Source organism: Pan troglodytes, chromosome 20 (assembly GCF_028858775.2).
Source record: "Pan troglodytes isolate AG18354 chromosome 20, NHGRI_mPanTro3-v2.0_pri, whole genome shotgun sequence".
Taxonomy (NCBI): domain Eukaryota; kingdom Metazoa; phylum Chordata; class Mammalia; order Primates; family Hominidae; genus Pan; species Pan troglodytes.
Genome location: NC_072418.2, coordinates 50,418,517 through 50,446,492, shown reverse-complemented (window position 1 = coordinate 50,446,492; position 27,976 = coordinate 50,418,517). Strand labels below are relative to the sequence as shown.

Genomic DNA, 27,976 nt, shown 5'->3' with positions numbered 1-27,976 from the left:
GTCTGCGGTCAGCTGACTGTGCCAGAGTTCCGCGGGGAGGGCGAGGGGGGGGACCCCCCGCCCCAGCGCGAGCCGAGGGCTCCTGCTGATTGGTGGAGGAGGATCCAGCGGCAACACCGTGGGGCGGGGCCTCGGCGGTGGGTACTGCCATTGCCTTCCGCAGGGTCACGTGGGAGGTGAGGTACAGAGCGCTGGGGAGAGAGTGGAGCGCCGTTCGCCGGTATGTGCGCATGCGTTGAGGTCTCTTGACGCCGACTGGGGGGTCACGAGTCACGGGCGGCGTGCGGCGGCTGGTGGGGGCGTGTCCGGCGGAGCGGGCGCGGCGTTACGAGGCCGCTGGTTGGCCAGCGCTAGTCACGTGGTTCCGGGCCGCAAGCGACGCGCGCCGGTGCGACGTCAACGCAGCCGGGCGAGTTTTACCGATCTGTGTTCCGCGGCCCGGCCGCGGCTGAGTCTTCCCAGGGTCAGGGTCGGGCGCTTTGCTGAGTCCCTTTGTGGCCGCCATGGACAATTCCGGGAAGGAAGCGGAGGCGATGGCGCTGTTGGCCGAGGCGGAGCGCAAAGTGAAGAACTCGCAGTCCTTCTTCTCTGGCCTCTTTGGGTGAGAACCGGGCTGAGGGGTCGGCCGGGACCTAGGCTGAGAGGACGAAGGAGTCACGCTCGGAGGTGGCGGGTTAGGGCACGCAGAGCTCGGGCCGAGGGGACGGAGAGGAACCTGCAATAAGGTGACATGGCCTGAGGCGGCAGAGGGGACGCAGGCTGAGGGCCAAGAGCCTGGGCCGGGGCAACACGGTTTGAGGAGAGACGGTCTGACATGGCGGAAGGGATTTGGGCTGAGGACACACGGACCGAGGCGACACTATCTTGAGGCGAGGAAGGGGACCCAGGCCGAAGACAGGCCAGCGGGCGGGGGAGAACCTGGACCGAGGGAGTACGTCCTGAAGCCTTGGAGGGGACCGGCCTGGGGGGACGGAGGGAGTCCGGGAGAGAAGCCAGGTCCAGAGGCTTTTCGGAGCTCTAGGGGAGTCTGTTTGAAGGCTCTCAGGCGGCAGTGATGGGGCCTGGGGCTGAGGACGCCTGCCCGAGGGACTGACCTTTTCAACCCCTGGGGCAGTGGATTTGCGTGGGCCCTGGGCGGTGAGGGTGAAGGCTGAAGGGGGCTGACACCAGGCAGAGGGGCTCAGGGCTAGATGATCCTAGGAGCGGTGAGCCGCGTCTGAAGTGTGGGGGGTGCATGGGGTGAGTACGGCCCTGGTTAGCAGTGACTAGTTTAAGGACAGCTGAGCAGAGGAACCCGGGATGATGGAGTCAAGACTGTGGAGGTCTCAGCACTTTGGGAGGCCGAGGTGGGCAGATCATCTGAGGCCGGGAGTTCGAGACCAGCCTGGACAACATGGTGAAACCCCGTCTCTACTAAAAATACAAAAGTTAGCTGGGCCTGGTGGCGGGTACCTGTAATCCCAGCTACTCGGGAGGCTGGGGCAGGAGAATCACTTGAACCCAGGAGGCGGAGGTTGCAGTGAGCCGAGATCGAGCCACTGCACTACAGCCTGGGGGACAGAGTGAGACTCTGTCTCAAAAAAAAAAAAAAAAAGAAAGAAAGAAAGAAAGAAAGAAAAAAGCCTGAGGAGGCCTGGGTTGAGGCTGGAGACTCCTGGGTGGGGGAATGCGTGGTGGTGGCTTGGCCAAGGAGATGGAGGGATAACAGGGAGAGACAGGGGGACTGAGAGAACCAAAACGGGGGATCGAATTCCTGCTGTGTGATCCTCGAGTAATAGGGATGACAGAGACATGCTGAGAAGAGGGATGGGAAAAGGCCTGGGAGACAGAACTAACGCATATGACGTGGCATAAAACTCACGTTAGCTCCTAAAAGCTGACACGACCATCCTGTGATAAATTGTAGTGGCTTAGAAGTGCCAAGAGCCCAGGTTTGAAATGTAGCTCTGCCACTTACTTCATGACTTTGGGTAAATTGTTTAGTCTCCCTGCTAAAGGAGATCACAAATCAAACCTACCTCCCATTTGCTATGAGTGTTAGAATTGAGCCTGGCGTGGAGTTACATCTCTGAGAGTGTTAGCTGTTGTTAATGTGACTTCCAGAAGGAAACAGGTTCGGAGCGTGCAGAGAGCTGATGGGGTTCAAGGTGGACGCCCGAGCGGAGAGGTCCGGGAGGGGTCAGGAGACGGAGAGACTGAGAAACATGAGTGTGCTAAGAGGAGCTGAAAGGGAACAGAAAAGGGATCCACGAAGACTTAGTAGGGTTGAGAGGAGCATGAGGCTCTGGGCAGAGGAAGGAGAAGGGAGTTTGGCAGGGGGCGGTGGTGTGGGGGGTGGTGGGATCTGTGCTGATGGGAGGACCCGAAAGGGTCAAGGGGAGGTCGTGGAAACTGAGAGGAGACCTGGGAAAGGACTAGTGGGCTTGTAGAGAGAACAGTGTGTGGTGGCCACTCAGAAGCAGAGCCTGGGGACGGTGGTGGGACTGGGAACATCTGCAGAAGGCTGGAGAAGGGGGTTTGGGAGGAGGGCCTGGGGATGGGAAGAGACTGTGGTAGGAGCCTGGCAGAGGCTGGTAAGACACGAAGGAGAGGGATCTTTCCAAGAGAGGAAGGAACAGGAAAAGGGCTCTGGGCCACGCCCCTTGTTTGAGGTTGGATAATGTTTAGCAAAAGAACTTGAAGAACATGATGGCGAATTGCCTGGTGTGGAGAAACATCCGGGGCTGATGGACTGGATTGATTAGGTGAAAAATGTTTTATTTTAGAGGCTGCGAGGAGAGAGAGGGTGTGTGTGTGTTTCTTTTTCTTCACAAGGGGAGAAGTTCAAGTGCTGTGTTTGGGGGTGGGGCCACGAGTTGGGTTTTTGGTGATAGTTTTCCTGGGTGGCTCTGGGTGTCTGGTCCCTTTGGCCCAGGGATTAGTGGGCTGTTGGACTATGTGCTTGGAGGGAGCAGCTAAGTCAGCCCCAAGGCATTTGCTACCTGGTTGGGAAGGCAGGATGAACAGCAAACACCAATAAAGTGGAATTACCTACTGTAAGGAGGGGCTCAATGATGTCATTCCTGTGACTGTCTGAGCTCAGAGGAAGCAGCGTGAACCAGGGGGAGGTCTTGGTGAGGAGTGAGCTGGGCCCCAAGGAACCCCAGGACTTGCTGGGGAGTGGGCCGGGGAGGGTGCTCTAGGCAGCAGGGATGGTGCAACAGAGATCTACCGTGACGGGAGGTTCTGCCTGGAAAGACAGGGAACTGAGATCCAGAGGGATCAGAAATGGCTTCCTAGGGGAGAGGCCGCAACCCTGGGGGGATGAACATGAGTTCTGGGGTGCTCTCTGGCAGGGAGCAGCACTCCAGGCAGGGATTATTATGGAGCATGCCTTAGGAAGATGGAACACAGGGAGTTCCACGTTAGACCATAAAGGTGGAAGTGGCAGGTGAGGCCAGACAAGGAAGGTCTGGTGAGCAAGGGCTGGGCCTGGAGGAGGCACTGAAGAGCTCCGAGGAGGCTAAGGGAGGCCCATCCTGGCGAGCTCCTGTTTGCCTTCTAGAAAGGACTGTAGCAGCTGGTGTGGGGGAGAGTGACAGCAGGAGGCTGTTGCAGTGCCGGTAATACTAGCAGATGCTGGTTATTAAGTGCTCGCTCTGACTCAGACCCTGGCCTGGGCCAGGCTCAACCTGCTGATGGATGGTATGGATTTAGTCCTTACAAAATCCCCGTGGAGGTAGAGAAACCTGGGGGCTTAGAGAAGTTGACTTATTTGCCCAGCCCCACAGTAAGTGGGAGAAGTGGCATTCAAACCCAGTTCTGTGTGATTCCAGAGCCTTCTCACTTAGCCCCTTTGCTGTGCTACCACGGTAGTTTCTCCTCAAGGATCATGACCATCGCTGGGCACTACATTTAGGAAGGATGTTGGCAAACTAGGTGTGTTGGAGAGCTGCCACCCTCTTAACTGTCCTCCCATGGCTGTTTTCTCCAAATATGTGAAAAAAAGAGCTGGTGTGTTCATCTCAGTTCCTTCCAGCTCCCAGAGGAGCTGACCTGGTGCTGTGGGAGTATGAGTGAGGTTAGGGCAGAGGGCAGGGAGGATGGGAGGCTGGCCTGACCGGAGCTTGTGTGCCTGGGAGCTGGGAGCACAGCCAGAGGCCAGCTTGGGAGGACCTGCTTGGCGGGCGGGAATCACTCAGGCACCTCCTCCTCTCTGATCTGGGTTTGCTTGTGTTCAACATTTCATAACCCACCTTTATTCAAGGTCCTTGGTAGCTGCCGGGACTGGAGAAGGGAGCGTTGGGGCTCAGCTTGTCCTTGGTGCCTCTCCCTTCCCCTTTGGGAACCCCAGCAATGACAGCATCCCACATTGAGGGGCCTCTGCCCCTGTCAAAGGGCAAGTCAGAGAGCCCTCACCTGGGACGCAAGGCGGTGGGTGTCTGTGCTGTCGCCTGCCTTGGTGCTCAGATGCCACCCTTGCTCTTCATTATTTCTGGGCTGCCAGACGCTAGGGGGCTTTGATGCACCAGCAGCCACTGAAGGCGACAGCACCAGCCAGTTAGGAGAAGCTCAAAGCCATACCTGTTCCTCCCCTTGGTGATGGGGGCGCAGCTCAAACTTCTGCTCTGGAAGCAAAAAGACGGAGACTTCCTAACTACAGCACAGTGAGCCAGCAGCAGAAGGGGATGGCTGAGTCCAGGCACACTAGTTCCTCCTCCCTGCTGCGTGTCTCCTGGGGAATCCAGAGTGCTTGCTGTGCCCTTTGGGGATCGTGCAGGTTCTGAATGGCGGCTCTGTTCCCTGGGGCTTTTCCTCATCCCTGATGTTTCCCAGCCACCTCCCCTGTCCCCAAAATAGCCAAAATAAAAACTTCCTTCCTCTTGGATACAAACGTGTAGAGGGAGTTTCTTCATCTGTGAAATGAAAATCATGGTAACTGTTTCCTCAGGTGGTTTTAAGGATAAATGAGACGATGTGTGGGAAGTGGTGGGAGCACGTTGCCTGGCTCTGCTAATGTTTATTAAGGGCTCACTGTCATCTTTATTAGTAGGTATTGTCATTGGAAGTTGAGCTAGAAGTGCTGGAGAAATAGGTGGCAGAGGGTGTTCTGTATACAAACAGTGCATTCCTAAGATCAGATCTTGACAAATCAGTTCCTGTTTGAACTACCTGTAGGCAATAACGGCGGGACCCTGGGAGGGCCAGCTTGTCTGTACAGGGCCTGCCCAGGGCCTTGGCTGAGACTGGTGTGGGCATGAGCTTCCAGATTTCTCTCCAGACCGCCTTCCTCTGCAGAGCGTGCAGAAACCCCGGCGCCATTTCCAGTGGGCACCCTGGTGAATCACAGTGCCCTGCCAGCTGCCAAGATCCACAACTGAAAACTTGGCATCTCTTGCCCAGTCTCAGAGTGGAGTCTTTCCTGAGGGCACACAAGGTTTCTGGGGAATCCGAGAGTTCCTGGCTTTCCTGATGGATAGGACTTTGCTGCCTGGCCATACAAACATTTCCGTCTCCTTTTTGGGATGGGGCTACTGAGAGGCAAGGGTCTTTGAGAACACCTTTTAAGAAAAAGGAAGTACATTCGCCCTTAGTCTGTGGTGAAATGTAATCCCGTTGGGGTGCAGGAGGGCATCCGTATAAGAAAATAAGAAACAGGGCGCCTGCCAGGCTGTGTGCCGTGTGGCAGGTGAGATCCTGGCTCTGAGCTTATCATCTCGAAGGGCCGTGGGCCTGTATGTATTTTGAGCATTGTGCAGTAAGGGGTGGGGCATAGGAGGCCAGGACTCTGGAAGCCGAAGGAGGAGCATTACTTAGCTAACCTGGGGTGGAGATGAAGCCCATGCTGCTATTCTGAAGTAGGGAAGCGTGCCTGGAATCGGTCCTCTGCGGGGCCTGATGAGAGGGATGCTCTCGTTTACTGAACGCCCGTGGTGTGGCCAGCTCTCTGCTGGGCACACCGTGGGGTGCTGCCTGCAAGATTGCTCGTGCTTCAGCAGCCCTGCAAGGTGTGGAGTCTTATGCCTAGTTACACATAAGGAAACGCAGGCTGGCACACGATGAGCTGGCCCTGAGGCCAGGCCTGTCTGACTACTGTCAGCATTTATTTTATTTTATTTTATTTATTTTATTTTATTTTATTTTATTTTATTTTTACCACCACAAGAAACTCTCTAGAATTCCCATTCCTGGGTGGCAGGCACCCCTTTGAGCGTATTTCTCTTCCTTTGTATAATAGCAACCATTGAGCACCTTTTCCATTCTGCGCTCTGTGCCAAGTATTGACTGTGTGTCATTTCTAATCCTCACAAAGACTCCTCCCAGGCCAGATTCATTGTCTCCATTTTATTTCATTTTTCATTTTTTGAGAGACAGGGTCTTGTTCTGTTGCCCAGGCTGGAGGGCAGTGGCGCGATCGTAGCTCATTGCAGTCTCAACCTCCTGGGCTCAAGTGATCCTCTCACCTCAGCTTCCCAAGTAGCTGGGACTGTAGGCGTATGCCACCATGCCTGGCTAATTTTTAGTAGAATTGGGGTCTCACTGTGTTGCCCAGGCTGGTCTCAAACTCTTGAGATCAAGCAACCCTCCTGCTTCGGCCTCCCAAAGCCCTGGGATTGTAGGTGTGAGCCACTGTGGCCAGACATGCTGCCATTTTGTAGATAAAGAATGGAATCTCAGCACTTTGGGAAGCAGAGGCAGGAGGATTGCTTGAGCCCAGGAGTTCGAGACCAGTGTAGGCAACACAGGGAGACCCCATCTCTTATTTAAAAAAAAAAAAAAAAAGCCTCGGGGATAACTAGCCCCAGGTCGAACACTTAGCAAAGTACCTGAAACGGACTTCAGCCCAGGTCTCGCCACCCCAAAGTCATTCTCTTTCTACCCCTTGTCTTTGCCCAGTCAGGCATGTCACAAGAGGGTCCTGTGGCGATTTCAGAGCTGGGCAGTTAGCCTGTGACACTTTATTCTTTCACCGTTGTTAACTGGGGCTTGTGGAGAGATGGGAAAGCAGAGCTGGGCTCAGGCCCCGCCCTGCAGGAACTCATACTCTGCTTGGTCAGGCAAGGCCCACTGCAGAGTGGCGGGAGGCAGCTGGTGGTTTCCCGCTTCCAGGTGATACTGGTGGCGGTGCCTTCAGGATGCTGAGCCTCTGGCAGCTCCCAGCTCCAGTGCAGTCAGTGGACTAGCAGGGCTGGTGGCCCCCGGCTCCCTGTGCCAGGGTGGACCCTGCACCACAGGCAGCCTTAACTTTTTCTGACGTTCCTTCTGCCTGTTGGCTTGTTACTGGCAGGCTCGGTAGGGGGCTGGCTTAATTCATACTCCTTTGCCTAGAGGATGCTCCGCGCAGCTCCAGCAGAGAGCAGCCTCTGCTCGTGAGATGAGGGAAGCCTAGGCAGTACAGGCTCCCTGGCTTCTTTAATCTAGAGGAGGGGTGGGGGCAGCAGGGACCTTGTCCTCCCTCCTCATTTTCCCAAGGAGCCTTGGGCATGGGGAAGGAAGCCTTCCTGATCACTGAGTGAGAGGCAAGGGCAGGACTGGATCCCCAGGGCCCCAGTCCTCTTTCCAAGCCCTGCTGCTTCCTGGCAGGGTAAGCTTGGACAAGCCCTCCGCCCTCTCTGAGCCCCAGCTTCCTCGCCTGTAAAGCAAGGACAGCACCCAAAGGGCTCTCGTGAGGAGCTGTGGGCTCCTTCCAGGGGAGTGCCTGGGAGACGGAACGCCATGCGCCAGCCGTGATTAAGGCACATGGTCTCGAGAGCCGTGCAGGAGGTGGGCTTACAGGGAAGACACAGGCATGTGACGGGCCCTAGGACACCTTCCCCACTGAGGGTGCTGACTGGAGACTTGGGGCAGTGGGCCTTAAGTCTGAGGAGGAAACCGTAGGCCTGTGGCTGTGGCTTCCACAGAGGCAAGAGAGATAGAGTGAGTCCAGGACCCGAAATGGGGGCCTGACTTTGTCCACCCTGCCTCGTGAGGTCCTTCGGGAGCTGCAGGTGGTGGGTCTCAGGGCATGGTGTATTTCTGGCAGCCAGGAAGTGCCTGGTGGATGGAGGAAGGAAGGAGGGGGCTAAGACTCTGCCCTGCACAACCCCCTGGCCCAGGTCCCATCGGGCATCTGTGTATTCCTGGCAGTGCCCAGCCTTCCATATGGCAGTCGCTGAGGTTGGTGGCTGTGTTTGGGAGACCTGAGACTCCTTCCTCCGCCTTGGAGGGGGAGAGAGCAAAGCTGAGCGGGTAATTATAGACAGCCCTGCATCAGGCAGCCCAAACCAGTTCCCTCTATTCCCGGAGTGGCTCAGAGCCGTGGGATGGGAGGAGTGAAGCAGAGGCAGCTTGGGGGAGGTCAGTGGGGGAGGGACAGTCAGCTGTCACATGCGCTGCCGCCCAGGCCCTCAGGAGAGGAGGCCCAGCTAGATTTTCCTTTCGTGTACTGTTGTTATCTCCTGGCACGTAATAAATGCTCGGATACCTGTTCCCCAGGTGAATAAATGTGTATGTGAATGGCTTCTTCAGGATCTTCCACTGGAACCTAGGCACGTCACTTTCCCCCTTTGGGGACTTCACTCCCATTTCTAAAAGAAGAGGATGGGACCCTGGAGATCTGTCATCCCCTGGCCATGGTAATGGGCAAGACCGTGGGGTGCAGGGGAAGAAGGAGGCAAGCCTGGGGCCTGAGCAGGTGTTAATCCCTCTGGCCTTTCCACCCCACAGAATCATTGACCCCGTGCAGGGTTGGCTGTGCTTAGCCTGGGATCATAGAGTTTCAGCCCGGGCAGCTGGTAGGCTTTGTGTCCGTCCTGTGTCTGCTCTGTCCCACTGAGCTGAAATAAACCCGGCTGGGGCTGACTCTGCTCATTGTTGATTGCCCGCTGTGGGCCGCTCAGTGACGTGGGTCATTTCTGCTCATCCAGGGTCTGTGCTTTTTCAGAGAGTGCATGGAGCTGGATAGGACTTAGTCACACTCAAAAAGAAGGGAAGGCTGAGCTGGGAGACCTGTGGGGTGGGCAGACCTGTGATTAAGGTCTGAAAATGTCCCTTTAAGAGAACATTCCAGAGAAGGTCCTTCTGAGGGTTTTTTGCAGCCAGGCCCCAAAGGACCCTTCAGGATTCTCAGCCAGAAGATTTTGAAAGTTTCTTACCTCTCCAAGGCCAGGAATGGGTTCTAAAGAAGTCATTCCAGGCTGGGCATGGTGGCTCATGCCTGTAATCCCAGCACTTTGGGAGGCCGAGGCGAGTGGACCACTTGAGGTCAGGAGTTCGAGACCAGCCTGGCCAACATGGTGAAACCCTGTCTCTACTAATAATACAAAAATTAGTAGGGTGTGATGGCACACATCTGTAATCCCAGCTACTCAGGAGGCTGAGGCAGGAGAATTGCTTGAACCCGGGAGTTGGAGGTTGCAGTAAGCTGAGATCGTGCCACTGTACTCCAGCCTGGGCAACAAGAGCGAAACTCCATCTCAAAAAAAAAAAAAAAAGAAGAAGTCACTCCAAACGAGGCCCAAGGTGTGTTGGGCTGGCTGAGGTGAGGTAGGTGAGGGAAGACATAGTGCAGCAGGGCAAGTGCGGGAAGAACACATTGCTCAGGGCCACTTCCCAGGGACAGCAGAGGGTGGGGGACAGCATCAGCACAGCCCCAGAAGGCAGAGGGTAGGCTTTTCATCTGACAAGATGACAGAGAGGATAGGAATAAATAGATTATTTACCTGGTGTGATGTGGATTCAGGAGGCCAGGATCCCTGGCCCAACCAGCCCGCCCACCGTGGGGGCATTTATTTGCCTGCTGACATTGCCAGGCCTGGCCGCTGATCTGATCGCTGGTGGCTGCTTTCCAGGTAGTCGGTCTCAGTCAATTTTTCCTTCTCAAACTCACCTGATCAGCTGAATTACCTGGGCCCCCCAAACCCCAATTGTTAAAAATCTCATTTGCAGGCCCCATCCAGACCCTACTGAGCGAATCCCAAAGTGTGTGGCTATGGGACTCTGGTTTGATGAAATGAGCACTTCATGTGGCTGAAAGGGATGGGCAGGTTGGACACACTGAATCCGCAGTGCAGAGGGAAGGAATGCTCACATCCCAGCTCCCAAAATTACCTTTGAGCCCCTCCACAGCTGGGGTTGGTGTGGACAAGTTTCCAGGTATAATGTTGGGCCAGTTGACACAGGGTGTGGGATGGGATGGTGAGGATGATTTGAATGGGAAAGTACCCACTCCTCACTTTTCTCTTCCTTAAAAATAAACTAAACACTAGTTATGCCAGTGAAGAGAGGCCCTGAAATCCATTTGGTGGGACTCCAGAGTGTGTGGATTTTATTCTACTGATTATGTGGATATTGGGAGTTTGAGCAGTTACAGAGACTACAGACCTCGCGGGCTAAGCCTGGTTGTATTATTAAGGGCAGAAGAATGCAGTGGGACTTATGGGTTTGAGGTACTAATGAGGTCCCCCAAGTCAAGAGGAGGCTCATTATGTACATATGGAGGTCAAGAAGCCAGAGTGAAGCTGCCCAAACAGGGTACCCTTTATGTTTTCAAATTCCTGTCTATCTCCCAGTGTATCCCTACTGTTGGACAATAAGTTTTTGGGGGGTTTTGCTGTTTTAAATAATGCTATGCTGAACATCCTTGTAACTTTTCTGATTAGTCTTTTTAGGATAAATTGCTAGAGATGTAATTCATTGCTGGACCACAGGGCCAAATATAAATCCTAATACTTAAAAATATGTGTGTGTGTGTGTCTGTGTATGTGTATATGTATAGTTATATACACACATATATACACATACACATACATATATACACATGTGTATATATGTACACGTGTGTGTATATATGTATATATATTTTTTTCTCGAAAAGATGTACAAACAGTTAAAAAAAAATTCAGACAGTACAAATACGGGATGCCCAGTGAATAAGTCTGCCTCCCACACCTGGCCCTCCTTCTGCAGGCTTCACCTTAAGAGAAAAATGCTGTTACTAGGTTTTTGTGTATTTGCCCAGAAATATCCTATGTTTATATAAACATGTATGTTTCTATTCTTTTCACTCTCTTTCTCTTTTTTTTTTTTTTTTTTTTTTTTTGAGACAAGGTCTGGCTCTGTCGTCATCCAGGCTGGAGTTCAATGGTGTGATCTTGGCTTACTGCAACCTCTGCCTCCCAGGCTCAAGTGATCCTCCCACATCAGCCTCTCTAGTAGCTAGGACTACAGGCGTGCGCCATCACACCCTGCTAATTTTTTGTATTTTTTGTAGAGTTGGGGTTTTGCCGTGTGGCCCAGGCTGGTCTCGAACTCTTGAGCTCAAGCAATCCGCCAACCTTGGCCTCCCAAAGTGTTGGGATTACAGGAGCCATGAACCACCACACCCAGCCCACCCTCTTTTTTTTAAACACAAATGGGAACATCTTATATCTACACTTTAAAATAGTGCTTCCCATTTCTTTGTATGGCTGTGTGATATATTTGCCCAGTCCTGAGCTGGTAATGACACACTCCAGGGCTGCAAGGTCTTTATTGAGCAACCACAGAGTGCAAGGCACAGGATTAAGGCTGCCTCTGCGAAAGCAACACGATGTCTTAAACTGGGCTAGTCCCCCAGAATGCTTTGCAGTCTCCCGGGGAAAGGGGATTTGTAGCGCGCCTGGGACCCAGTGGGCCCCTAGTATCCCAGGCAGGAAGTAGAAGAGGCTGTCAGACCCTGGGGTTGTGGTGGGGTCAGGAACTCTTCGCCCCACTACCCCAGCAAGCACCCAGTATCTACCCCAGTACTCCCGGAGGGAGCTGGTCTGCCCGAAGTGAGTGTGCCATTATATGCAGGGGCGGGGGCCACAGACTCAAGAGGCCTGGGGGAAGCTGGCTTCACAGGTGAAGGGTGAGGGGTAGGGGCACGTCTGTACCCGGCACTGGAGCAGAATGCTTGCTTTCTCCTGGATAGCCGACTAGATTGTCTCCTTTTTTTCTTTCCTTTTTCCCCAGAGGCTCATCCAAAATAGAGGAAGCATGCGAAATCTACGCCAGAGCAGCAAACATGTTCAAAATGGCCAAAAACTGGAGTGGTATGTCATCTCCGCTAGAGCTCCTCCAAGGTGCTCTCCTCCTCCCTCAGCTTCCACTCACACAGGCCTGCCCGAGAGGTTGGCCTTGAGGGCCCCTTCTCTTTTTATGCCCTCTCCGGCATCGGAAAGCCACTGGCCTGCTCTCTTGTTTTGTGCCTGCTGGGTTACTTTATACTCTGGGTCATGGGGCCTTGGTGAAAGGACAGAGAGAATGGGAATAAATAGATTATTAGACCTAGATAAACCCATGTGGATTGATGAGCTCTTAGAGTCCTCCTTAAATTCAGAACTTTAAGTTTCCTGGTAACTTCCTTAGTGCTTCCATCAGTGTCTAAATTCTAGGCTGGGGGAGGATGTTCAGGTGATTCCAATAACAACGTGAATCATGGCTGCTGTTTGTTGAGTCCTAAGTGCTCATCATTTAATTGCGTTAGCACAGCAGCCCTAAGGGTCAGTCTATAAATATCCCTATTTTACAGATTTGGAAACTGAGGCTTGGCTTAGTCTCTTGCCCAGGATGCCAGAACTAGTAAGTGACAGAACCAAGATTCAGAAACCAAGGCTCTGACTGCAGAGCCTGAGTGTTTAACCTGCCCCAGTGAGGCAGGATAGCTTCACAGAGGAGAGGGGTGGGGAGGAGCCCCTTGGGCTCAGGGAGGCTGGAGATCTGTTTGGAGCTCCCTGCAGGCCCAAGAAGTCCAACAAGCCAGTGTGTTGAGCCCTTTCAAGGCTCATTTCATCATACATCTTTCATGTCACCAAGATTGAATTAAGGAAATACGGCAAGAGATCCAGTGTTTGAATGCAGGGAGGAACTTCTGACTGTGGAGGAGAGGGAACCTGGTGGTGGGACCATGGAGGCAGGGTGCAGAGGTGCACAATAAAATTGATTATCATCGTTTTTGAGAATATTGTTGGTTTCCCCAAAATTCAAAGAGTTATTCCTGAGTTTTCACAAAATACGTTGTGAATAAAGCCAAATGTTTTTTGTATTTTTATGCTCCCAAACTTAGAAAATTCCTCTAGAGAAAAAAAGCTTATTTTTTAATTACATAGGTGTTGCTTTTCCCCTAAAATTTGTTACCTCTGCCCCCAAACTCTTCAAAGAAAAGCCCTAGGCCATTTCCCCCCGGTAATATCCCCTTTTCTTGAATTTTTTTTTTTTTTTTTTTTTTTTTTTTTGAGACAGTCTTGCTCTGTTGCCAGGCTGGAGTGCAGTGGCGCGATCTTGGCTCACTGCAACCTCCGCCTCCCTGGTTCAAGTGATTCTCCTGCCTCAGCCTCTTGACTAGCTGGGATTACAGGCACGTGCCACTACGCCCAGCTTATTTTTGTATTTTTAGTAGAGACAGAGTTTTACCATGTTGTCCAGGATGGTCTCCATCTCCTGATCTCGTGATCCGCCCACCTCGGCCTCCCAAAGTGCTGGGATTACAGGCATGAGCCACCGCGCCTGGCCGTAATTTTATACTCAAATTTGGAACTCTTGAAAATAATGAAATCATATAGTGAAAACCCGGAAGGCTTTGTCTCTTCTGCTGCTCAAAACTTAAGAGGATAGGGCCAGGCCTCCTGGTCCTCTTCCAGCTTAGAAACTCTGACTCAGATTCAGCTGGAGGAGAATGAAGGGGAGAAGCCTCAGAGCTGAGCTGGAGGTGGTCAGCTGCACGAGGAGGAGGAGAGACGCTGCTGCCTCCCAAACGTCAGTTAGGAGATGTGTGGGCAGAATGGCTTGGGACCCACAGAAGCTGACCGTGTGCAGATGAGCACAGGATGGATGAGGCTTCAGGCGCGGTCTCTTCTGCCCTCCGCCCATGGGCACTGGTCTGCATGTATTCATTCTTGCTGTCCACATCCTGTTTCCCTCTCTGGACATGCAGCTCCTGGAGGGAGCCGGCTCTGTGTTGTCCGACCCCAACTCCATGAGCCTCACAATTCATGCAAGTGCCTTGTCCATGGGGATCTGCAGTGAAGGGAACAGAATGTGAACAGAGGCAGAGGAGTTGGGAGAATCAGGAAGAGCTTTGGGGAGCTGTGGAAAAAGAAACAGGACTTGGAAAGGGGAGTAGATGGGAAGATGTTATGTGGTTTAATCTCAGTTGCCCCTTGCTTCCCAAAATACCCCTCCGAAGCCACCCCATGATTTCAGCCTGTACTTTGCCTTCTAGTGGTGGTTCTGGGCCCTGTGCTTCGAGGCTCCCCTGGGGAGGACTGCCCAGGCCGGGAGGTGCAGGAGGCCACCTCACTCTGTTTTATATCCTTTCCAACTCAGCTCTGTCTGCCTTCTCCTTGGATCTTTAGAAGTGGTGGCCCTGGAAATGCTGGCATAGCTGGGATTAGGGACATGGTGTTTTACCTGGGCTTACCCTGGCTCTCTTTCCATATACCTGGGGCTCAGGGCCTTCCCCCGAGGCAGCTTCCTGCCGCCCTCAGAGACTGTCAGGTGGGCCACCAGGAGCCTCAGCGCAGGAGCCAGCAGACCTGAGTTCTAGGCCTCGGTCTGGGCTCGCTCAGGTCACCCTCGTCCTATCTTGGGGACTCTTTCCGCATTCTCGAGAGCCCGACCCACCTCCCAGGGCAGTGTCTCTGTGGCTTCATAAAGTGTGGAGCCCCACTGAGGCCGGGACTGCCCTTCTCTTCTGTTCTAGCTGCTGGAAACGCGTTCTGCCAGGCTGCACAGCTGCACCTGCAGCTCCAGAGCAAGCACGACGCAGCCACCTGCTTTGTGGACGCTGGCAACGCATTCAAGAAAGCCGACCCCCAAGGTGAGGGCCTCTGCGGGCCACACGGGCTGGCTGTCCGGAGCGCCATCCTAGCACCCTGCATTGATTCCTCAGGTTTCCTGGCGGCTCTGGTTTTTCCAGTGGCCGACATGTGATAATAGGCTGGCAGGGGCGTGCCTGAGGCAGAGTGAGCGTTGACTTTAGAACTGGCTCCCTTCCTTCCAGTTGGCATTCGCGCCCTGCTCAAGTCTCCGCCCCCCTATCTACCGTGTCGGTGGTGTCGGTGCAGCTGATCACCCCTTCCCAATCCCGGAGCATTTGGGAGTGGGAGTTCCATTGCAGACCCACCGCCTGCCGGGGAGAGAGGAAAATCTGTTCTGTTGTCAGAATTAACATGCAGAAGGGAGCAGTGTGGGGGGCGGGGAGGATTCTGAGACCAGCCAGGTAGGAGTTGCTGCCGAAAAAGGAGCGGAAATTAGCCCAACCTGGCTTCCCTGCATCCTGGGGAGGAATTAGAGAGAACAGAGCCCGAGATGTAGTTGCCAGAGAACAAATTACTTAAAATGAGAGCGTGCTAGGGACAGAAACCCAGTTTGGGGCTGACTCATGGTGAGAAAACAGTTTTGTCCCCCTGGGTGCCTCCCGAAGAGGAGGTCCAGCCCAGTGTTTGCTTGCATGTGGCGGGAATTTTAATTTATTTTTTAAAATGTTGGTGCCAGGTACAGGTTGCTAATTAGAAAGCACAGGCAGTTTTTAAAAATGACCATCTATTGTCACTGTCATCTCAGGGGAATGGAAAATATATGAATCTTTAAAAAATAAAAAGCAGCTATATAATCTTGGAATAAAAGCCTGTCCTTCCCAAGAGAAGACAGGTTTGCAGCAGTGCAGGGAGCTTCCTCCATGGATCAGCGAGCACTGGTTCACATGGCGTGTTTGAGAACTGCTGGCATACCCCTTTGTCGTGATCTGACGTGTTAGTTCCCAGATGAGGATGAATTTGTGTTGACCAGTAGCTCTTCTCTGTCCTTAGACTGACCAGTTGCTCCTCACCAGCTGGGCATCTCATGCGTTGGCCTCAGTGGTCACATGGTGGGGCTCAGGCCTGGCAAGAGGCCGAGGAGCAGCCTTGTAACTGGGTGGGCCATGGGGCTTGCCTGGCTGGTAGCACTGGGCCACAGCAGGCTGCGTGGTTGATGCAGTGATGACCCAGGGAGACCCTGGGTTGGTTTTAAGCTTGACTCACCACACGGAGTCTCCATGCCTTCCATTAAACTGCCCCGCCAAGCCTTTCCTTCTGCTCCCTGGGAAACTGGTTGGCCTAGAGGTGCTGTCTTAGCATCTGTGACGTTCAGCTGCTGCCCCATCTGGAGTGACTGGAAGGACACTCTGGGGCAGCACTGAGCACCAGGCTGCCGAACAGTGAGTGCCATTTGCTCTTTCAGCAGACCCCTCACTTCCTGCAGACAGGCCCTGCCTGGCAGTGGGATATGGTGGGGTCCCTCCCCTGCTTTTGAGCTGAGCTTTTCTAGCTCTCCAGCGAGACTCTGCAGGGTGTGGGCCTGGAGTCTGGATGTGGCCCCTCCCTGGCCTTAGGAAGCTCAGAAGGTGGCTGAGGACTCCGACCGGTAGGAAAGTGTAAAGATGATGCTACATCCAGGGCACAGAGGCCAACTTGCACAGAGCTGAGGCTGGGGTGGGGGGTGAATTTGGCTATGGGAGATCTTTCAGGGAAGAAAGGGGGTAGTTCTGAAAGGAGAGCCTCACCTGGGTAGAGCTGAGAGCAGGTGCCGTGTCCAGAGCCCTGGGGACGTGGTGTTGAGCAGGGAGGGGTGTTAGTGCAGCTTCCAGAGCTACAGCCTAAAGATACGCACCCCAGCCATGACTCTCAGTGGGGCAAGGGGCACATTGGCATCAAGGGCAGCGGCTGCTTTGTGTCTGAGGCTAGTCAGGCCTCACACAAGGCCAGGTGCAGTGGCTCATGCCTGTAATTTCAGTGCTTTGGGAGGCTGAGGCAGGAGGATCGCTCAAGCCCAGGAGTTCAAGACCAGTCTGGACAACATAGTGAGATCCTGTCCCCAAAAAAAAGCCTCACAGAGAATGTCATGTAGCAACTGTGTGTGGCTCAGCAGCGCAGGCGGTGGGTGGTCTGGGAGGACCCTGCCTCCCCTGTGATCCTGGGCAAGTCAGTCTTTTGGGCCTCTGTTTCCTCGTCTGTTAAAGCAGAGACTGCTGTGAGATGATGCAGTCATGCCCAGCGCGGCACCTGGTGTGTGATAAACTTCCAGTCAGGACACCCTTGGCTTTCATCAGTCCAGGGGCCCCTGCCTGCCCTGGGCTCCCCACAGCCTCTGCCCTTGGCCGGGTGCCTTGTGAGACAGCGCTGGAGGCCCGATTTGGAACCTTGCCTGGCTTCCCCAAGCAGGTGGCCGGTGCCCTGGGGCCGTCCTCATCACTGGTCTCCTCAGCAGCCTAGAAGGCCTCTGTCTTGGGTCAGCACTTCTAGGGCTTCCTCCAGGACTCCCTCCAGAAGGACCTGCCCCCAAGTGGCAGCTGGAGTGTGCCTAGGCCCGACTGGGCTCCCGAATTCCTCTCCCTCTGCAGAGGGTGGCCTGCTGCCACCTTGGTGGCTCTGGGTGGGGAAGGGTGATGCTCATATGTGTTATTGGTTCCTCAGTTACCCAACCATGGCTGCTGCTCAGGGCAGACTCGGGCCAGCGAGGCCTCTTCCCAGGCCTGCCTGATAGTTGGGGGTGGGGGCAGTGTGTGTACCTAGGGCAGGGAAGCGACCCGGCCCCTGCTTGTCCCCCACTTCCTCCCCAGCTGCCATTTACTGGGTTTCTACTGTGTACCAGATGTTTGGCATCTTTTAACCCATTTGATTTCTTTGTGCATTCTGTGATTTGCCCCCATTTTACTAAGGAGGAGATGACCAAGTGTAACCAGGAAGGGCTTCAGAGACGCAGAAGTTAGGCTGGGCGTCGCTGGTAGGAGTGACTGCGGGGATGGGCGGTGGCCTGGGCCATAGCTCCCCAACTTGGGCTGTATTGCTCTGAGCCCCTTTCCAGCCCTCTGTGGGTGGGTACAGGAGGGGCCAGGCCACAGAACTGGGTGTTGCTCTGCCTGTCCGAGTGCACAAGGCCTGGTGACCTGAGATAAGAGTAGCAGTCATGAGTGTGTCAGAAGCTCGTCCAGGAGCCAGCTGTCCCAGGTGTCTGCTGGTGGCCCGCCGCTTTCCAGACATGGAGGGGACTTAACCCCGTGAGTCCATGTTGCTGCCTGGGGGGTAAGCTGTCTCCCTGCTGCTACTGCAAGGACTGTGCCATGCTGACGGCGGGTGCTCCAGAGCCAGTGCCAGCAGGCCCAGGTGGCAGCTGCAGATCTCACTGCTCACTGCGGAGCAGCAGCCTTTGCCGCCTCAGCCCACAGGGTGCCAGGTTGGTGTCCTGGGTGTTCTGGCCAGGAGAGTGAACCAGTGAGCAGCCCGGGGCCTCCATGTGGAGACTGCAGCCAGGTGGGGCGGGGCAAGGCGGGCCTCTCACCTCACTCCAGCTGCTGCTCTCCTCTGCAGCGTGGCCCGGCTTAGCCGTTGCTTCTGGGTCCGCCGATTACAGGATGTATGTGTCTTCAAACTGCCGGATTTAGGTTGTGTTCTCTCCCCTTCCTCCTCATCTGCCCCCTTTTTGCCACTGTTTCCACTGTCTGCTGCCACAGTCTCCGTCTGTCAGCCCTAGAACCTGGACTGAGTGCTGTACCTTCTCTCAGTCCCTTTTAGATCCCCAGAGGTCTTTCTGAATTGGACAAAACCTACAGACCCCACTCCCCAGAGGAGTGCTTATGGACCCCACTGTTTACATGTCAGAAGGAGGGGTTGGACTCCCTGAAAGCCCAGCCACAGACCTGAGACAAAGAGCCTCTGTCCAGATGCCTCCCCACGGAGGGAGTTTGGAGTCCCATCCAGACCGTGAGCCCCTTGAGAGGAGCCCAGCCCCGGCGCTACTTGGTAGCACCCTCTTCTCAGGCGAACATGGCCTGGGTGACCATGGAGACCCCCACGGTGACCAGGAACTTTCAGATGCCCAGGCTGAAGCTCAGAGCCCATGCCCTGTGGCCTGTCCAAGCTCCCTGCCTTTCCCTCTCCCCAACCCAGGCCTCCCTCCCCACAACACCCCTATCCTCCTGAGATGTGCTAAAATGGTGTTCTTAAAAAATACCCCCTGAGAGCTCATTTCTATCTGCTAGAAAATGCCTCCCACTCATGCTTTTCTCTCTCCTCCAAATAACTTGTCAAAAAAAAGCCTTTCCCAAATTTAAAATCTTGCAAGAGATAGTACAACAAAGGTAGCCCAGTTCTTCCTCAGTGCCATCCTGGTGTGTTCAGGTTTTTTGGCAAAACCTTTGAGGAGCTGGTGGGTGGCAGGACTAGGTTAAAGGGACTGAGCAGAGGGCTCCCGACTGCTGAGCTACGAGGAAGAGGGGGCAGTGGAGAGCACACTGAGGGCTCAGTGTTGATGACATCCAGCCTCCTCGTGCCAGAGGTCCAGGTCCTCCTGGTGCAGGAACAGAAGCTGCTCAGGATCCTGCAGAGATGGTGGCAGAGCCCAGGTAGAACCTGGCACCCCTGTTGCCTCCAAGACCACCTGAGATGCTGGCTTGGCCGCCTCCCATGCCTCCTTCCCCTTTGCCAGCAGCTCAGTCCTTCAAGAGCAGGGCCTTGGCAGGTCTGTCTTAAAACACCCGTGGGAGTCTGGCCATCATCCTGGCCTAGCACTGCTGTGCCCTGTCCCTGGGGTTGTGGGAAGCTGGTAGCATCCTGGCAGCCCGAGGAGAGAAGGGCTCCCCCAGAAGCATGTGCCCAGCAAGTCACAGTCTGCAGAGTCAGCCCTCTCACCAGATTTCCTGGGGCTCAGGGATTCCGTCCCCTTCTTCCCAGCCCCTTGAGAGTGTGTGGCAGCGCTGGCAGCTCTGAGTGCCTATTGATCTCTCTGCTGGCAGCCAGGTGCGCCTGCGTCCGCCTCCTCTCCTCGGCTTCTGCTGAAACGACTTCACTTTCTCATGTCTCCTCCCACCTCCCTTTCTCTCCAGAGGCCATTAACTGTTTGATGCGAGCAATCGAGATCTACACAGACATGGTAAGGGCTGCTTGCTTGTCCTGACACCCCCGGGTCCCACTGCATTGCCCCAGCCTTGCGTCCCCTCTTTCAGCACCCCCAGCACTGTTCTTATTCTGCGGCCAAACCACTTGGGGAGGGGGAAGTGGGAGCTGGGGGGATTAGGTCACCTGAGCTGGCCTGGGCTGGCTGGGTCTTCACCCAGCTCCCCACCAGCCTGACGGCCCCCTCACTCCACAGGCAGTCATGGTTTTCATTCATAGAACTTAGGTTATTGAGCTGGGCAGGGTGGCTCATGCCTGTAATCCTGGCATGTTGGGAGGCTGAGGTGGGAGGATCTTTTGGGCACAGGAGTTCGAGACCAGCCTGGGCAACATAGCAAGACCTCCTCTCTACAACAAATTAGCCTGGTGTAGTGGCATGCACCTGGGGTCCTAGTTCTTGGGAGGTTGAGGCAGGAAAATCGCTTGAGTCCAGGAAGTTGAGGCTGCAGTGAGCTGTGATCACACCACTGCACTCCAGCGTAGGTGACAAAACAAGACCCTGTCTCAAAACAAAAAAAGAAATTAGGTTACTGGAGAGTGTGTGTCCGGCACTTCCCCTTGCCCAGCCTTCCTGCAAGTGTCACATTTGATAAGCATCTTGTAGCAGGCCACAGGGATAGGCAGAGCCCACAGGAGGCTCAGCACCTGCCCTGCCCCCAGGGCGTGTTGCCAACGACAGATGCAGACCAGATGGGCAGCTGCCAACTGGAGCCAGAGTGAAGGGTCCCACCCAGGCCGGGGCTCCTGTCAGTGCTTTCTCTCCCTCTTTTTTTTTTTTTTTTTTTTTGAGACAGAGTCTCTCTCTCATTCAGGCTGGAGTTCAGTGGCGTGATCTCCACTCACTGCAACCTCTGCCTCCCAGGTTCAAGCGATTCTCGTGCCCTAGCCTCTCGAGTAGCTGGGATTACAGGCGTGTGCTACCATGCCTGGCTAATTTTTGTATTTTCAGTAGAGATGTGGTTTCACCATGTTGGCCAGGCTGGTCTCAGACTCCTGACCTCAAGTGATCCACCTGCCTTGGCCTCCCAAAGTGCTGGGATTACAGGCATGAGCCACCGTGCCTGGCCAGCTCCTTTTTGCCTCTCTGCTCGCCCTGTCTGTCTCAGCCCTCCAACCCCAGGCAGGGACACGAGCCCTACCCCTTGCGTTCAGGGCAGTGCTGCAGGGATGACTGTGATTAGAACAATAATAGCAGCTGCCATTTATTAGGCCAGACACTGCAGGGTGGTTTAATCCACAACCCTGTGAGGTTAGCATTATTGTCATCCCCATTCCTTAGTGGAGGAGAGGGGCTCAGACAAGTGACATGATTTGCCCAGGGACATGCGGCTACAAGCAGGAGTCACTGAGACCCGAAACAAGGTCTGGCTGAGCCCAGGGCCTTGCCCTTTCCTACTGCCCTCAGCAAGGGGGTGGCGTTGGACCAGCCCCTGGTGCAGAGCAGTTAGGCAAGCGCCTGGACACTGGGTGGAGGCGGATAGAAGGTGCGAGGCCCCTTGGAACCTGAGGCCTCCCTGGGGAGCTCTGGGTGTGCCTGGGGGAGGCTGACAGATAGGTGTTGGCCTGGGGGCAGAGCTGGTACTCTTGGGCAGAGGTCTCAAGCCCTCCCTCCCATCCTGGTTTCTCCAGAGCCTTTTGCCAAGTGGCTCTGGACTGGTCCTTCCGCCTCTCTGGCTGTTATCAGAGGCTTCCTAAGGGCCAGGGCCTTGGCCAAGTGCTCGTGCTCACATCCTCTCTGGTGTCACACCATCTGTGCCCTCGTGGATGGGATGGAATTAGGCTAAGGCCCTGGAGTGGCTTGTCCAAGGTCACCCGCTCAGCCCAGCACGTATAGCCAGGCCTCTAGTGCTGGGGCCCTCCCTTCTCACTCCTGTGTTCCCCCACCTCTCGGTCTTCTTCACACCTCAGGTCGTCTTCATACCTCCTCACAGGCGTGGCTGAGGGGTGGGAACTTGAAGGGTCATAGGTCAGCAGGCAGGCACGCAGGAGGTCATGAGTCGCAGGCAGCCCCTTCCTGTGTCCCCTCCAGGGCCGATTCACGATTGCGGCCAAGCACCACATCTCCATTGCTGAGATCTATGAGACGGAGTTGGTGGACATCGAGAAGGTGAGTGGCAGCAGGGCCCTGCATGGGCTGGCAGCCAGGACCAGTGCTGCTCTCTCTTCTTCCCACCAGGGGAGTCCTCTGGTGTCTGAGTGCCGAGAAGGGGGCATGGGGTGCCGGCAGAGCTTGGAGAATGGGGTCTGGCTGTGTCCCAGGCAGGCAGGGCGGAGGGTGTGGAAGCTTCACGGAGGCCTCCTCTCCCTTCCCTGCCCTCCCCTGGAACCCATCCCCCGTGTCTCCCCAGGCCATTGCCCACTACGAGCAGTCCGCAGACTACTACAAAGGCGAGGAGTCCAACAGGTAGCCCCCTTCCTGCCTGCCCCAGCCCCGCAGGGACCGCCACCACTTCCCCTCACTACTCCTCCCCACACAGCTCAGCCAACAAGTGTCTGCTGAAGGTGGCTGGTTACGCCGCGCTGCTGGAGCAGTATCAGAAGGCCATTGACATCTACGAACAGGTGGGGACAGGTGGGGATGGCGGCTTCCACCCTGCCCCCTCTCAGGGCCTGTGCCTCCTCCTAAGCCCCGGCACCTTGTTCTGGAACCACCCCTCCCCCGGCTCACCCTCTGCCTCTCCCCCGACATCCCTTGCCATGTCATCCCCCAACCCTGTCTTCAGCCTGGCTGAATGTTCTCCACCTACGACTCCATGCCGTGCCAGCACCGTCTCTCTCCCTGGCTGTGCCCCTCCCACACCCCTCGCAGAGCTTCCTGGAGGGGCCCAGAGTGAGGCTGGCTAAAGAATCCAGAGGGAGGGAATGGGAAGAAGTGCCAAGAGGCCCAGGGTGGCCGTGGGCACCCCACCCCATGGCCCGATGGTCCTCATCCACAGTGGGAGGGAGGGAGTGTCACATGGGGTCCCCCCAGCGTGCACGGAGCCCTGGGTGATGGCCGAGAAAAAGGCAGGCAGCTGGCCCCCTGGGAGAGAGGGGCGGGCGCCGCCTCTCATGTTCCCACCGCCTGCCGCTGCTCTGCCCACCGCCATGCCAGCCTCCCGTTGGTCCTGACAGCCAGGCTGCCTCCTTCCCACTGTCTCAGGCTCTCAGAAGGCCCACGAACACCTGGCTACAGCCTCCACCCCCACCCAGCCACCATCACACCCTGATCTTGGTCGCTCACGCACTGGCCGCTGACCTCTCCAAGCTGGTCCCTGGCTCCCTGCCCTTGGGGTCCTGGGTTAACAGGGCCTCACCCCGGGACATGAACCCAGCTCCCAGCTGGCCCCCCAGTGCCTGGCAGTGGCTCTGGCCCTCTGGCTGCTTGCCCTGAGCTCACCAGTGCCACTTCTCCATGGCTACAGGTGGGGACCAATGCCATGGACAGCCCCCTCCTCAAGTACAGCGCCAAAGACTACTTCTTCAAGGCGGCCCTCTGCCACTTCTGCATCGACATGCTCAACGCCAAGGTAGCGCACCCCACGCCCGCAGGACCACCGCACCAGGCCACCATGTGCTTATCTCCAGGCCAGGTCCTGTTGCCCCCCAAGAGGGACGTGCTCCTCCCTCACGTCTGGCCCCTGCCAGCCAGCCTTTGGATGAGAAGTGTGGTTCTCACAGCTGTGTTTCTGTGCTGGCATCACCTGCCCACCCGGCCCTGGAGGCTTTTGCGGGTCCAGCTCCTGCCTCACTTAGTGCTCTTTCCTTCATGGGTGCACTTTTTGAATCCTCACTGCACCCCATTAAAGTCAGCACCATTGTCACCGCGTCTTATGGGTGAAGATGGTGAGGCTGGGACGAGAGTCCCTTGTTTGAGGCCACATGACTAGGGACCTGCAGCCCCAGTGTTCCAGATCTTTGTGACTCCTGCTGTCATGGCTTTAGCTGTAGCTCACACATGCCCACCTATTTTCGGGACACTTGGCAAAAGAGGGGCCAAAGAGGGCAGTGGGAGGGGGCGTGGCCAGCGGGAAGGAGCTGGAGGGTTGGCGCTAGATTTTGCTTGGCCGGAGTTTTTTTTACCATTGCCTGGCAGAAGCACGGAGTCCAGGATTTCCTGGTGTCCCTGGCTCACGGCCTGGGGTGGTGGCCCCACACACCCCACACACACACACCCCACAGAGCCCTGCCCTGCTGTGGGCACCGGTGGTGGGCAAAAGCTTGGGCTTTGTCAGACCAGGTTCCCATTCCCACCCCATGTCTCACCGTGCCCTGGGCAGGTCACTGCCCCTCTCTGGATCTGTTTCCTCACTTTGAAAAGGGGGCTCACCGTTATTTGACCCTCTCAGGGTCCTCAAGAAGCACCAGCCCCAGGCCTGGCATGGAGGATGTGCTCATTTGTCCCCTGCCCCGGCTGAGCCAGGTGGGAGGAGGCAGTGGGTGCCTATCTGGGGAACCTTCCCCCTCCACCCACCTCTCCCTGCAGCCATCTCTGCTGAGCTCAGCTACGGGAAGGTACTGACAGACACAGAGCCAGGTGACACCTGAGGCTGGGGGAGGGGTGCAAGAGCTGACTCAATATCACCCGACATCCCCAAGTCCCCTCAGCTGCTAGGCCAGTAGCTCTGAGGACCCTCTCGTTACTAACTCATCTTCCCCCTTCCCTGCTGCCCAGCTGGCTGTCCAAAAGTATGAGGAGCTGTTCCCAGCTTTCTCTGATTCCCGGGAATGCAAGTTGATGAAAGTAAGTGCTGGGTGCTCCGGCCTCCCCCTTCCCGAACCTCAGACGGGGGTGGCTGGGGCTCCAGGTGGGACAATCACCAAGACTTGTCCAGTAGTTCTCAGAGGGTGTCTTTGTTTTGTTTTGTTTTGTTTGGCCATTTGAGTCTCCATTTTCCAGATGAAGAAAGTACAACTCGGGGAGTGCTGGAGCTCGGGATGGCTAGGTGGACACACACACACACACACTACACACACCACACCACACCACACACACCAAACATACACTACACACACCACACCACACACATCACACCCACACCACACACATCACACACACACCACACACATCACACCACACACTATACACACCACACGCTACACACACACACCACACACCCCACACACACTACACACACACCACACACAGCAAACACATCACACACCACACATATCGCACACACACCACACGACACACCCCTCACACAAAACACATTGCACAGTACACACACCACATGACACACCCCTCACACACACAAAACACACTGCACACACACCACACACGACACACCCCCCACACCACATTGCACACACACTACACACACCACGCCACACACACCACACACACCCCACACACACACACCGAACACACCACACACGCAACTCACACACACCAAACACCACACGTGCCCCTACACACCACACCCCCCCAACACACACACCACACACACACACCTCCACCACACACCACACCCAACACACACACACCCCATACCCACACACACACCCCCCACACATACACACACATTCTGTGTGATGTTCTATGTTGGTAAGGTTGCCCTGAGAGCAAGCCGTTTCTGATGAATAGGGCAGCAGGATTGCAACACGCCCGTACCCATCCCCAGTTTAACCCACACGGATTGACCCTCTGAGAGTCCTCAGGAAGCCCCAGCCCCAGGCCTGGCATACAGATAGCGTGTCCTTTCATCTAATCCAGGCCAGACCTCAGGTCAGCGTAGGCCCCTGACCCCTCTCTGCCATTTGCTTGCAGAAATTGCTAGAGGCCCACGAGGAGCAGAATGTGGACAGCTACACCGAGTCGGTGAGTGGCCAGCATGGGGGGCCAGGCCCCTTCACGGGGATGGGTCTCCTAGGAAAGCTGCCCTTCTCAGACACATCTCCCATGACATTCACCCATTTTATCTGGCCCCCAGCCCACTGTGAATTTCTTTCTCCAGTCACCCCAGAAACCTTACAAGTAGCGCCAAGAGGCGCAGGGAGTGTTCTCCCCATTTTATAGATGGTGGCACTGAGGTTGGGGAGGTCAGGAAGCTCGGCCTTGGCCCTTCAGGGACAGAGCTGGTGTTCAGAGCCACATCTGTCTACCTCTGAAGACCAGGGTTCCTTGAGTCCCCCAGGTGAGTGTGTGAGGCTCACAGTGGGCGCCTTGGGCACCCAGGAGGCACAGACGGGGAGGGAAGGGGTGAGAAGGAGAGTGGAGCTGAGGACATGGGAGAGGCGCCAGCTTCCCTCTGCCTGGTGGAGCTGCCCACGCGGCTCTCTCTCCCTTCCCTTTCTCTGTTCCCAGCGTTCCCGGGCTTAGTGGCGTCCGGCTCAGGTCCTGATTCACTCCTCTAATGGCACATGTCAAGCATTTCTCCCTAGGGTGCCCCTTGGGAATGGAAGCCCCTAACTGAGGACAGTTAGCAAATGCCATCCGGTTCCTCCTGCCCCAGACAGTGGGTGGCAACTCAGCCAGGAGCTCAGGGAGGGGATGCCCAGCAGGCCATGGCTTCTCTCCCCCGTGTCCCATGGCACTCAGGAGTGGCCTTTTCCATATCTCCAGGCCTCAGTTTCCCACCCATTCAGTGAGGATGCTGGACTTTTTTTTTTTTTTTTTTGAGACGGAGTCTTGCTCTGTCGCCCAGGCTGGATTGCAGTGGCGTGATCTCGGCTCACTGCAAGCCCCGCCTCCCGGGTTCACGCCATTCTCCTGCCTCAGCCTCCTGAGTAGCTGGGACTACAGGCGCCCACCACCACGCCTGGCTAATTTTTTGTATTTTTAGTAGAGACGGGGTTTCACTGTTAGCCAGGATGGTCTCAATCTCCTGACCTCGTGATCTGCCCGCCTCAGCCTCCCAAAGTGCTGGTATTACAGGCGTGAGCTACTGCGCCCAGCCATGGACCTTTTTTTTTTTTTAAAGCTACAATATCTTTCTCCCCCAAGGGAAATGTTGTGCCCAGCATAGTCAAGACAGACAAGAGGGAGCTCCCATGGCTGAGTTGGGGCCTCAAGCCCTCCCTCTACTCCTTCTCAGAGACCAGGGCTGACAGGGACAGATCTTGAAAACCTTGGGACAAGTGCCCTTGGGCTGCAGGGTTGGCAACGGGGGGAGCATGGCCAGCCTATTACCTGGTGTGCCCTCAGGTGAAGGAATACGACTCCATCTCCCGGCTGGACCAGTGGCTCACCACCATGCTGCTGCGCATCAAGAAGACCATCCAGGGCGATGAGGAGGACCTGCGCTAAGCCCCACCCAGCCCCCCAGTGCCCGTCTTCCTGTCCCATCTGCTCAGAGAGAGGTGGGGCCGAGACTTGCTGGAGAGCTTCCCTCCTTTCCCACCTGGGGAGTCCCGCGGGCCACAGTGGGCAGGTGGAACCGGGGGTCAGCATGCAGGGGCACCAGAGGCCCAGGCTGCTGGCCGGACAGTCACCCTCTGTTCTCGCTACATCCCTTGCCCCCTGTCCATTTATTTAAGCCCCCATAGGTGCCCTTCACCCCCAAAACCAGCTGTACAGAATCTTTGATACAGACCTATTTGCTAGGGGTGCTGCCGGGGGTTTGGGGTCAGCATCTGGCCCCCTATCTCCTGACCAGCTGAGTCATGAGGCCGGTTTCTCTCTCTCCCACTTTTGTCCCCCAGCCAAGCTCTAAAGCACATGTAGCCGCTGAGACCTGCTGTCTCTGCTGGGGGCAGGCTCCTCTTCCCCCAGCCCCGGGAGCCTCCCCCAGCTTCCTGCAGCCCCGACCTCTCAGGTTAGACCCTGGGCCCTGGAGCTTAGGGGATTCTCCCCCACCCCAGCCCCACACCTGCTCCTTCCCTAATGCTTTGAGGTTTTCTTGGTTGGAAGCTGCAGCTGGCCCAAGAAAGAAAATAAAAAACAACACTTTTGCATGAGTCTCTCTTCCTCCTCACCTCTGCTACCCACTCTGCCCCTGGGCCAGTCACCAGTCCCTCTCACACTCCTGGTCCCCCAGACTCTGGGCGAGCTCTTCGGAGGTCAGGCGCATGCATCCTTGAAACACGTGTGGGCTGGGTCAGTTTCTAGGTGGGGGAGACCCAGGGACGGTGGGCCTGGGGAGGAG

The 27,976-nt window shown here is 55.7% G+C and overlaps 1 protein-coding gene across 4 annotated transcripts; it reads left to right on the top strand.

Annotated features, from left to right (window-relative positions):
• Positions 1 to 346: 346 nt before the first annotated feature.
• Positions 347 to 27,788, top strand: NAPA (NSF attachment protein alpha). 4 transcript variants are annotated; one of them, XM_054672447.2, is made up of 12 exons: positions 347 to 601; positions 11,953 to 12,032; positions 14,681 to 14,797; positions 19,841 to 19,887; positions 21,940 to 22,017; positions 22,259 to 22,314; positions 22,388 to 22,472; positions 23,315 to 23,419; positions 24,565 to 24,633; positions 25,660 to 25,710; positions 25,909 to 26,026; positions 27,037 to 27,788. In XM_054672447.2, exons 1-12 carry the CDS (start codon positions 504 to 506, stop codon positions 27,120 to 27,122), a joined length of 990 nt encoding a protein of 329 aa, XP_054528422.1. In that variant the 5' UTR covers positions 347 to 503; the 3' UTR covers positions 27,123 to 27,788.
• Positions 27,789 to 27,976: the final 188 nt, after the last annotated feature.

What these genes read in the sequence shown, in the direction of transcription:
- NAPA (XM_054672447.2), top strand. Translation starts at nt 504, where the DNA reads ATGGACAATTCCGGGAAGGAAGCGGAGGCGATGGCGCTGTTGGCCGAG. An exon ending in AGTTGGTGGACATCGAGAAG is followed by an intron (nt 22,018 to 22,258) that starts GTGAGTGGCAGC and finishes GTGTCTCCCCAG; the next exon opens with GCCATTGCCCACTACGAGCA. An exon ending in CCATTGACATCTACGAACAG is followed by an intron (nt 22,473 to 23,314) that starts GTGGGGACAGGT and finishes CCATGGCTACAG; the next exon opens with GTGGGGACCAATGCCATGGA.